The sequence below is a fragment of the Convolutriloba macropyga genome, chromosome 4 (assembly GCF_964194025.1).
Source record: "Convolutriloba macropyga chromosome 4, txConMacr16.3, whole genome shotgun sequence".
NCBI classification, from domain to species: domain Eukaryota; kingdom Metazoa; phylum Xenacoelomorpha; order Acoela; family Convolutidae; genus Convolutriloba; species Convolutriloba macropyga.
In genome coordinates this window covers 37,685,517-37,697,433 of record NC_134471.1, presented here as the reverse complement: position 1 = coordinate 37,697,433, position 11,917 = coordinate 37,685,517, and the positions used below count along the sequence as shown (strand labels likewise).

General features: G+C 38.1%; 1 protein-coding gene across 1 annotated transcript in view; it reads right to left on the bottom strand.

Annotated features, from left to right (window-relative positions):
* The window catches only part of LOC142338065 (uncharacterized), a 17,109-nt gene extending 7,066 nt beyond the window's left edge, over window positions 1–10,043 (bottom strand). Inside the window, exons 1-3 of the mRNA XM_075387697.1 lie at window positions 9,952–10,043; window positions 7,694–7,826; window positions 2,099–2,135 (exon numbers count right to left, since the gene is read on the bottom strand). Coding sequence (XP_075243812.1) covers window positions 2,099–2,135; window positions 7,694–7,826; window positions 9,952–10,043 — 262 coding nt within the window. The remainder of the gene's footprint in view (window positions 1–2,098; window positions 2,136–7,693; window positions 7,827–9,951) is intronic.
* Window positions 10,044–11,917: the final 1,874 nt, after the last annotated feature.

The following is an 11,917-nucleotide window of genomic DNA, read 5'->3' as shown; positions in this document are numbered from 1 at the left end:
ATCTTGCTTGATTGGATCTCCTTCTACCACTACGCTACGACTCTTAGTTTTCATATGAGCTGTATTCTCTTTAATTACACCACTGAATGAGTTTTGATGAAATGTTTCCTGTTCAAAAACGGCCATTAGTGTTTGTGTTTGAAAAAATTTGGTTTTAGTCCATTAATCACAAGCCCCAACTACATCACAACCCAGGTTGAGGTGCCAGACGGAAGCAAGTATGTCCAGACCGTCCCAGACGGAAAGTGCCTATGTCAAGACCGTCCCAGACGGAAGTTGCCTATGTCCAGACTTTCGTGCGTTCGCCAGACTTTCGTGCGTTCATGTCCAGACTTTCGTGCGTTCACCAGACTTTGGCGCGTTCATGTCCAGACTTTCGTGCGTTCACCAGACTTTCGTGCGTTCATGTCCAGACTCTTGTGCGTTCACCCAACTATCGTGCGTTCAACCGATTTTTGAGCGTTCATGTCCAGACTTTCGTGCGTTCATGTCCAGACTTTCGTGCGTTCACCCAATTTTTGTGCGTTCAACCAATTTTTGTGCGTTCATGTCCAGACTTTCGTGCGTTTACCAGACTTTCGTGCGTTCACATAAATTTCGTGCGTTCAACCAACTTTCGTGCGTTCATGTCCAGACTTTCGAGCTTCAACAATTTTCGTGCGTTCATCAGATTTTATTAACTGCAGCAGGTTTTAGTGCGTTCATGTCCAGACTTCTGAGCCTTCGACAGTCTTAAGATGAGTTCATGTTCAGACTTTTGTGTGTTCACCAGATTTAGTTTCGTTCACCGGGTTTTCGTGCTTTAATGTCCAGACTGTTCGAAAATGTCCATTCCGTTTATTTCGAATAATTATTTTTGAAAAATCTGACTTTTTATTCAGCCAAGCAGTCGTCCAAATCAAACCAAACTCTATATGCAGTTCCTTTTTTCTACGTAAAAGAAAGAACAAAAACAATTTTTCCTATCGCTTGTCTAGAAAAAAAATTGGTATTCCATACGGAAACTTACGATTATTGTGAATAAACATTTTTGAAATATAGTGTTTTTTGATCGGGTCAAGGAGTTTTCCAAATCGAACAGAACTCGGTATGCATTATTCATTGTTTATATAAAGCCTAAAACAAAAAGAGTTTTTGTTATTGCTTGCCTTGGAAAAAAGTTAAATTTTCATACGCAAATTTGCTACTAATTCAAAAAGTTAGTTCTGAAATGTAGTATTTTTGACCGGGTCAAGGAGTTGTGCAAATTAAACCAACCTTGTTAGGAAGTACCCGCAGTGTATGTAGAATCCAAAAAGAAAAATAATTTGCTATAGCTTGTCTAGAGAAAAATTTGGTATTTCATATAGAAATTTACTATTAATTAAATAGTAGATCGGGTCAAGGAGTTGTCCAAAATTAACCAAACTGGGTATGGAGTATCCCCTGTATATGTAGAGTCTAAAACAAAAAGAGTTTTTGCTATAGCTTGGCTAGGAAAAAAGTTAGTTTTTCAATCGGAAATGTCGACTTATTCGCTTATTATTCGCTTATTTTTTTAGTTTTTTTGACCCAGTCAAAGAGTGTTCCAAATCTCACTAGACGTGGTATAACGTACTACCAATGTATGCTGCGTCTAAATCAAGAAGAGTTTTTGCTATAGCTTGTCTAGAAAAAGTTTGGTATTTGATAAGAAAATTTACCTTTTTTTTATATTTTTTTTCTGAAATATAGTATTTTTTGATCGGATCAAGGAATTGTCCAAATCTAACCAAATGCAGCAAGGAGTACCCCGAGTGTTTTTACAGTCGGAAACGAACAGAATTTTTGCTGTAGCTTGTCTAGAAATGAAGTTGTTGTCTCAAACAGAAATTTACGGTTATTTCGAAATTTTATATTTGAAAAATATTGTTTTTGATTATTCCAAGTAGTTTTTCAAATCCAACCAAATTCTCTAGAGAGTACTTCCATTGTATATAGACTCTAATGTAAAAAAGTTATTGCTATATCTTGTCTAGAGAAAAAGTTTGTATTTCACACAGAAACTTACGGTTAAATCGATTTGTTGTATTTGAAATATAGTTTTTTTAATCAGATCAAGGAGTTGTTCACAACTAACCATACTCGGCATGGAGTATCGTCAATGTAATTAGAGTCTACAACAAAAAAAATTGCTATAGCTTGCCCACACAATAAATCGTTTTGTCTTAATTCGAAAAAGTCGTTAATTTTTGTTGGAGCTTTTTGTTCTTATCAAGAAAACTATTCATTTTGGAAGAGAAATATAGCAAACGTATACTCATTTTTTTGCTCATTGCCTCTACTTTCCAAATCATTATACCCGAATAATCGTTTCATTAAATTTTGGGTAATAAAAAGCAAAATAACTCAAAAAAAAACTTGAAAAAATTACCTTTTTTGAGGTCATTTTCTGTTTTTAACTTATGTTTCAGCTTCAAAACAAGACTTTTTTGTAATCTTCGTGCTGCTTATCAACTAAGTTTCACAAAGCAATGATTTTTTAAACTGAAAATTTTTGATTTTCTTGAGAAACAGGCCGAGGAAGGCCACCTAATCGATATGAAAATACGCAAAAAAAACGAAAATTCAAAGTTGTTTTTGTTAATAACTACAAGCACAGAAAGAGTTAATGTAATTTCTAGAGCCCAAAATAAAGCTTACCTTCTCTGCTTTACACTCATATATATTGTTTGAATAAGTTTTGCCAACCGCGGTAAGTTTTTTTGCATTTCCCGAAGAATGCTAAAAAACACCTGTTTTGCATCAAGGGGTCAAAATCATGATTTTTAAAGCTGTTTCTCAGAACTTTTTTATGCTTCAGATGATAGCATTTTCCTTCCTGATTCCAAAACACTTTTATTTTTAAGAATTGGTTCAGTAGTCTTGAAGATATGGTGTTTTGAAGATCTAGCCCCCTCGTTACTCCCGTGCCCAACCCCCCCCCCGCCACTCGTCGCTGTTTCTAACGAAATTGCAATTTCATTTCATTTTCGTCAATTCCGTTAGTAACAACTTTTGAAATATGCAATTTGAATACAAGTTGTGATTTACCTCTTTGCAGGTAAGTAGTAGCAGTTGAGAATATGAAATATTCGAATACAGTGTGCGCTTTCAAGTGACCACTTCACCCGCAACTGAGCATGTCATCTGAAAGCAGAGGCTGTCCGATGAGACGCTTTCCGTTCAACAAGTAATACGTACCTTGTATGAGGCATAATATAAAGTGGGATATATCAGAATTGTCAGTGTAAGCAGGAGAAGTAGAGTAGAGCTATAATATATGACAGTATGCGTAGAAGCTCCCCCCACCCCCCCCCCCTCAAATAGAAAGCGGAGAAGGGTAGAGGCGGAGAAGGATAGAAGCGGAGAAGGGTAGAAGCGGCGAAGGGAGAAAAGGGCAGAACCCCAGGCGAGGAAGCCACAGGGCGCAGTGTGGGACCCCTTTTAGAGCCTATAGCGACTGGAATTGAGTATTTTAGATCGAGACAAATGTCAGCAAGTACCTCTGATGATGATGTACCTAGACAAAATCTTTATGACGATGAGTTTGTTTACCCACGGGGAAAGCTTAAAAACATATGAGCCAAATGCTTGAAGGATTTGAATTCGAAAGACGACAAGTGTTTGTTTAAGAGACGTCCTGAAGTTGATTTGGGTCTAGCAAGTTCTATCACATTCGTAAATTTTCGAGCCAATTGTCAACCCGGGAAAGTCTTAGCAAAAGTTTCTAAGCCATTTAAAGAGGCTAAATCTGTGAAAGTAGGAAAACTCAGGCCTAATCAAAAAAAGGGATTTAAAAATGAGTGGAAGTGTAATGGCTGGGTGAATTTTTTCGGCATCGGCGATTGCAAGGGGGCTAAGATCAGAATCCAGAAGAAACCCGAAAAGTTCGGTCGCATGATAATCAAAAAAGTTGGCAGAATAAGAAACATCGGACCGCAGAGCAGACAAAAAAATTATTGTGCTTCCACGATACAGAATTCCTGCCAAATTGAATGTCCCTACCCAGTACTCGAGCTGGGGCAAAATTTACACCCTGGAAATGATAGTAGATTTGCTTTTGACGATTTTACGTGCTTGACGTTGTGCTTGTTTATGATTAGTTTAGTGTTGCGTCAATGATTTGATTTAGTTTGCAGAGTCTGATTACCTTGTTTAGTTTGATACTTGATGTTTTCATAGTTTTATAGTAAATTCACAAAAGATGATATTAAACAGCGTTTTTACACTAATTTGATGCTGATTTTGAATTCTACTGTTCTATTTATACTTCACATGGTCTGTTTTCAAGGATTCTGCAGGGCTAGCCCTAGATTACAAACAGAATCGTTGAAAACACCCTATTTTAATCTTCAGTCTTTAAAATCTGATTTTTTTTTCAAAGTAGATTACTATCGGTTCAAGGAGTTGTTCAATTTAGACAAAACTTGGTATGGAGTAACCCCAGTGTATGTAGAGTTTAAAACAAAAATAATTTTTGCTATAGCTTGCCTAGGAAGAAAGTTAGTTTTCATACGGAAATTTGCAATTATTTCAAATAAATAATTTTAAAAATAGGTCTTTTTCGTCGGATCAAGGAGTCGTCCAAATCGAACCAAACTCGGTATGGAGTATCTTCATTGTATGTAGAGTCTAAAACAAAAAAATTTTCGCTATAGCTTGCCTAGGAAAAAAGTTAGTTTTTCATACAGAAATTTGCAATTATTTCAAATAAATGATTTTAAAAATAGGTCTTTTTCGTCGGATCAAGGAGTTGTCCAAATGGAACCAAACTCGTTATGGAGTATTCCCAGTGTATGTAGAGTCTAAAACGCAAGAATTTTTGCTATAGCTTGCCTAGGAAAAAAGTTAGTTTTTCATACGGATTTGTGCAATTATTTCAAATAAATAATTCTAAAAATTGGTCTATTTCGTCGAATCAAGGAGTTGTCCAAATCAAACCAAACTTGTCATGGAGTATCCCCTGTGTACTTAGAGTCTTAAACAAAAAGAATTTTTGCTATAGCTTGCCTAGGAAACAAGTTAATTTTTCATACGGATTTGTGCAATTATTTCAAATAAATAATTCTAAAAATTGGTCTATTTCGTCGAATCAAGGAGTTGTCCAAATCGAACCAAACTCGTCCAAATCGAAAATCGTTCATTTTCATTTTTTCATGCGTGCATGTCCAGACTTTCGTGCGTTCATGTCCAGACTTTCGTGCGTTCATGTTCAGACTTTCGTGCGTTCATGTCCAGACCTTCGTGCGTTCATGTTCAGACTTTCGTGCGTTCATGTCCAGACTTTCGTGCGTTCATGTTCAGACTTTCGTGCGTTCATGTCCAGAATTTCGTGCGTTCATGTCCAGACTTTTGTGCGTTCATGTTCAGACTTTCGTGCGTTCATGTCCAGACTTTCGTGCGTTCATGTTCGGACTTTCGTGCGTTCATGTCCAGACTTTCGTGCGTTCATATTCAGACTTTCGTGCGTTCATGTCCAAAATTTCGTGCGTTCATGTCCAGACTTTCGTGCGTTCATGTTCAGACTTTCGTGCGTTCATGTCCAGAATTTCGTGCGTTCATGTCCAGACTTTTGTGCGTTCATGTTCAGACTTTCGTGCGTTCATGTCCAGACTTTCGTGCGTTCATGTTCAGACTTTCGTGCGTTCATGTCCAGACTTTCGTGCGTTCATGTTCAGACTTTCGTGCGTTCATGTTCAGACTTTCGTGCGTTCATGTCCAGACTTTCGTGCGTTCGACAGACTTTCGTGCGTTCATGTTCAGACTTTCGTGCGTTCATGTCCAGACCTTCGTGCGTTCGACAAACTTTCGTGCGTTCATTTTCAGACTTTCGTGCGTTCATGTCCAGACTTTCGTGCGTTCATGTTCAGACTTTTGTGCGTTTTTCGATGTTTCCAGACTATGTAATTTTGAACGCACGACGCCCCCCTCGTGCGTTCATCTTGGGTCTGGACATACTTGCTTCCGTCTGGGACCTCATCCTGGGAAATGCTCTCACGCTTCATGGACTTCGCCTGATAGATCCACGCAACATCTTTTAGTAATACATTATTCAAAAAAGTGAAGGAAATTAAATTTAATACTGAGATTTAATACTTAAATACGGAAGATCAACGCAAAAAACGAACATTTACATTAAAAATCAGAGCTCACAAAAAATACCCTAATAACCAAAAATCCTAGATAAAAAGCCGTTTTTGGTGAGACTTATATTAATACGGGGCGACCACCATGGAAGAAACTTACCGACCATAAAACGCTATATTTGGATTTTATGGAAACTTACAATGATCATGACAATTTTTTGAGTTTGGCTGGCAAACGGTCCAAAGGGGCCACCTGTAGTTCCAAAGCAACGTTTCTGTGCATGAAATTTAAAAATTCTGTACATTACTTTTAAGTAAGATGCCTTACCTACCATAAAACGCCATAAATGTTTTCATGGACCGTTATATTATATTATATTGTTACAAAGTTTCCATTAAAAAGCTTTAACATAAAAAGGCTATTTTTCGGTTGTTTTTCATATTAATTTGAAAGCACAAATTTTGAATTCATTAAACGTCAAAAAGAAAAACTTTACTTTATGGTACCTTACTCACAATAAAACACCATAAAAAATTTTATGGACCGTTTTATGCTTACAAATTTTCCATTTAAAAAGCTGTAACAAACAATGCCTAATTTTTTTCGGTTACTTTCAAATATAAAAGGCAGCCATGATAACTGTTATATAATTTTACCAACCATAAAACGGACCATTATGGAAATTTACAAATCATAGCAAGTTCAAAGAACCGATTCTTTTATGGACTTTTTGGACCATAAGGGGCCCTATTTATGGTTGGTAAGTTTGGTCAACCCAGGAATGTGTAGTGTGTAAGATCAGTGCTGAAATTTAGGCATTATCTATTAAAGTTCTTTGACACTAGAAAATAAGCGCAAAATGCTTTTCACTCCAATTTTAATCTGACTCGAAATTTTAGTTTTTTTTTCAAAACTCTTTAAACTTACCCGGGCTAGCTGTCGACTCGGGGCTCGGCGTTAAATGCATTTAAGTATGTTTAACATTTCAATAGGTTGATTGTTAAGTAAATTTTCATGCATTTTTTTTTCACTGATGAATCTCATGTCTGCGTTGAAAAGACTAAGCTGCATTATATCACTTCACTACAAACCTCAAATAAATCAGCAAAGAGCTATATTGCCCAAGAATTTGTCATGTAACTCTGAAATTTAGAAATTGCGCACCGAATTTATGTAAAAGGCAACAATAATAGTCAAACGATGAGTTTATGTAAATTTAATGCTAAAATAAACGCTAAGTTATATAAGATCAACGATAACAGTTTTTCTTTGAGTTTTTAAAAGCTGAATAACAAAATTATATAGGATCAGCGCCAAAAATTTTGTACTGATTTTATTAGGAGTTAACGTTATAACAGACACAAAAATTTCGTCTGATCAACGTCATTAGCGCAGATATTTTAGAAGATATATACTAAATAAATCGCTACCTAATCTATGCAATACTAACTCCAAAAATAGTGTATAAGGTTGATCTGACACGAATTTGCGGTATTAGTCGCCAAAAGCAAATATTTTTGTGTCTATTTTTGCAATTTCAGCTCAATGCCTGTGAAGCTGTGTACAAGTATTTAGGTATAAGCTGTAAGCCAGTCAAGAACCATACTTGGTCGTTGTTGTCAACTTTGAAGAGCGGCACACCTGAGTCGCACAAGCAGCCCATGCCTCCATTTCCACCCACTCCTTGGTAGCAAGTTTGGGTGTATGGGTCGTCTAGGAAACCACATGGACCACTTGCTCTGTTTCAATATCATCATTTGACCTGCTCCCTTAGATATTTTCTGAATTATTATAATGTCACCTGTCTACGCATGGGTTGAATATTTTGCGCATGCCAGATGTATGCTGACAAACTTATAGAGCAATTCTTAATTGAAAAACAGCACTTCTTCAAATTTGGCGAAAATTTAGGGCTCCCCATTTAATGAAAAATCATAGATTCAGTATACTCCCGGGTCGAGGTTAGGCGGTGAATATTCGTAAGAAATGCGGTGAAATGCGGTGAAAAAAAAAATTTCACCGCGTATTTCTTACATCTTTTTGCGGTGAATGCGGTGAATCGCGGTGAATTCTTTATTTTCATCGCGTTCTCAGTATTCTTACAAAAAAGAATCGTCCGCACACGGTTTCGAACCTCTGACCTCCTGCTTGCCTTCCACTGCTTAATCCACTGCGCCAACTTTCACTTTTACCATTCAAATTTCTTGTGACTTTAAATCAGATTGAGTAAACTTTGGAAATCATATGCGATGAATTTTTGTAAGAAATGCGGTGAAATGTGGTGAATTTTTTTCACCGCATTCACCGCTTTCACCGCATTTCTTACATTATTTTGCCACAAAAATGATGCGGTGAATTTTTGTAAGAAATGCAGCGAATTTTGCGCTGAATTTTTGTAAGAAATGCGGTGAAATGCGGTGAAATATTTATTTTCACCGCATTCACCGCAATCACCACATTTCTTACAAAAATTCACCGCATTCACCGCATTTCTTACAAAAAATTACCCTAAAACCTCGACCCGGGCTGTATCTATTTGTCGTCCGTTTTATCGTATATCTTTTTTTAAATTTCAACACAATTGCTATTGAGTATTGGGCGCAATCAGAGAACTTTCAATCCCGACTCCACAAATTTGTTACACATCTCAAAAATGTGTGTTTGTTGTTTGTCTGTGATTATGTCTTGTCTGTTTATTTGTGTGTCTGAGAAAACAGCGTACGAAAAGGGAGGCCAATTGTTTTCAATTATTATGGCTCTAACGTCATTAAAAAAAATCAAATTGTTTCCATTTGAGACAAACAATATTTGGATCTTTTCAACAATTGCCCCCCTTTGGTACCTAGTAGAGAATCGCCACCCCTTCTGTACGCCACCCCTTCTGTACTCTTCTACCACGATATTACTTGGCCTACAGTTTAGATAGCCGAATAATAGTTTAAGCGCAATTGCGGACCGCTGTTCATGGCCATGCCTCTCATGCGCTGTGGGATGTAATCCGGAAATCGCGGGTCGGTTGCCCACCGACCCGCCAGTCAGAAATTCTTTTCGCTTTGTATTCCGGTTCCGCTTTGTATTAGTTGCCATACCATTTATTTTATTCAGTTTATACACCTATTTTATTCTATTCAATTTAACATAGTGTGTGCATGCGTGGAAAGTTATTAGTCGTCTCTGATTGGTTAATAAATGGCTCGCTTAAATTCTTTTCAAGAATAGCCCCCCCCCTTTTGCAAAGGGGGGGGCAATTGTTGAAAAGATCCCAATATTTCATATTAGTTCAAGTATTCAACAGGAAAAGTCTCGATCAAGAAGGTTGTCTACAAAAGGGGGCCTTCACGAGTAAGATAAAAATTGCAGGAAAACATTAACTACCAACACAATCGGGTTTGCAGAACTGATGTAGCGTTCACGTCCAACCTTTAAGACCGATTATGAACAGACTAAAAGAACTCAGTGGATTGGCTGAAAAATTCCATCTTAGTTCTCTTCCTATTATCGTAGCGGATGTTCGAGGAATATATGGGACTCAAGTACAAACTTTGGACCCGCCAACTGAACCCCGTCAAAAGGGGGCGCTCCTACCAATTTATGTTGTCCGTTCACAGTCTGGGCTGACAACAAAGAGCATTTCAGTACTGGACCTGAATTTTTCAATAATAACTTGTAAAACCAATACTGAAATAGCCTGTTTACATCAAAAAACATAGGTCGTTAAGTCCAGAAAAATAAACACAACAACTATTCAGAATGAAATTCTCGAAAATGACGAAACTGCCTGAGCATGTGAGAAAAGCGATCAAAATTCATGTACCACGCATGCATTTTGCAAAGACACGAAACCAGTAACAGATACATACATACTGTATACTGCGGCTGATACTGATACTGGATGCTGATGCAGAGCGATTGGGGTACGTTTGGGGCGCATTTGGGTTCCGTTTTGGGTGAAACATGGCGCATGCGTTTGCATTAAAGAACAGGTTTTTTCTTGCCCTTCCGGGTCATTTAGCAGGGGGTATTCACGGTCTCCCTGTTCAATTAATAGGTGTCTTCGAGATCTCCTGGATCACTTAGAAATTTCATGAACATCGTCAGTGTCGAATTTTTCAGCCCACGAAGGTTGTAAGAGTGGGGCTGCAATGGGAGGATCTTTACCCCCCCCCCCCCCACCCCGACTATAAACCCCACTCATACAATGGGAGGAATTTAGGGAGGACATTCGATCCGGGCGGCAATTTTGCTCACAATACCACACTTTTGAGTATTGCACAAAAATTCTGTCCTGAGCGGCAGTTAGTGCGAAACCAAACTCCCGTTTGCATCTAAAATTGTACTTTTTCACTGGGACCTGATGTTAATATCTAAAGCTACTTGTTGACATGCAACGAAATCTGGCAGAAAATATTTTTGACCATCAATTGTTGTTGGGCAAAAAAATTTGCTGCTATTAAATGGTTGAGAGTTTGGTGGATGTGAAAGTTCCCTGATTTTAGAGAGCTTGCTAATTTCACTGGGTCTTGCGACCGATGGTAGCGTAGGAGTCAACCTCCCCGTGTCAAAACTTTAACCCAAATATTTTTTATCCATTTCCCCTCAAAATTCTTATATGACTTTAGGGGGGTGAGGAGGTAAAGTGGGGGGGGGGGGTAAGGGTGGTAATTGGTAGTAATGGGGGTAACTTGGAGGGATAGAATGGTACAAGAGTAGGGGTTAATTTTGGGGATGAAATTATGCTAGAGTAGGGGAAAAAGGGACAATGATGCAGGTAAAGGGGGGTAATTGGGGTAAAATGACGCAAGAGTAGGAGGGTAAAGGTGAGGAAAACAATGCAAAAGTAGTGGTATAGGTGTCCATTATTAACTTCCCAACTCTTATATCGTTTTAACCCCCCCCCCCCCCCCCTTGCAGCCCAATTCTTCCTTCCCTTTTCTTTTTCCTCCAGACTTCTTTGTCCCCTGAGCCAAAACGCCTTAGCCCTCAGACGTCCTATGCTTGACCAATACTAGATGTCCAATGTATATGGATTAAATAATTTACTCCTCACTCTTATATCAATCAAAATTAACCCCTAATCTTATATTTGGGGAGTCATTTTGGGGGGCAAAACTAAACCCTAATCTTATATTTGGGGAAACATTTTGGGGGGCAAAGTCTCTACCTTCCCCCATACTCCTCATTACCGCCTTATCTAACACCCCCAATACCTCATTATCATAAACCTATAACTTCCCCACCTACTCAACCATATCCCCTAATTATAAATCGTTTTACTTCCCTATAATTTTTTGGGAGGTAATTTTGGGGGAAAGGACTAAAAATTCCCCTTTACTCCCCATTACCCCTTTAACTTATATCGTTGTTCCCCTTAAAGTTTTCACCTAATTTGCATCTTTTTGAAGGGTAGTTTTTGGGGGGATAAATCTAACAATTTCCCGCTTACTCCCCATTGCACCCTAATCTTACTTCATTTTACCCCCTAAAAATAACCCCTAGTCTTACATCTTTTTGGGCGGTAATTTTTGGGGGTTAAAATCTGAAAACTCCCTCTATTACACCCATTACCCCCTTACAACCCTGATACCATTGTTTCAATCCCCTGAAATAACCCCCTCTTCTTATATTTTTTGGGTGGTAAGACCTAAAAGTTTCCCACATTACCTCTCACTAAACCCCATTACCCCCTATTCTTACATCGTTTTACCGCACTAAATTTACCCCCTAATCTGAAATCTTTTTTTTGGGGGGGGGGGGTAATTTTTTACTTGGTAAAATCTAAAAAGTCCCACGACTACCCTTATTACTTCCATTACCCCTCTAATATTACATC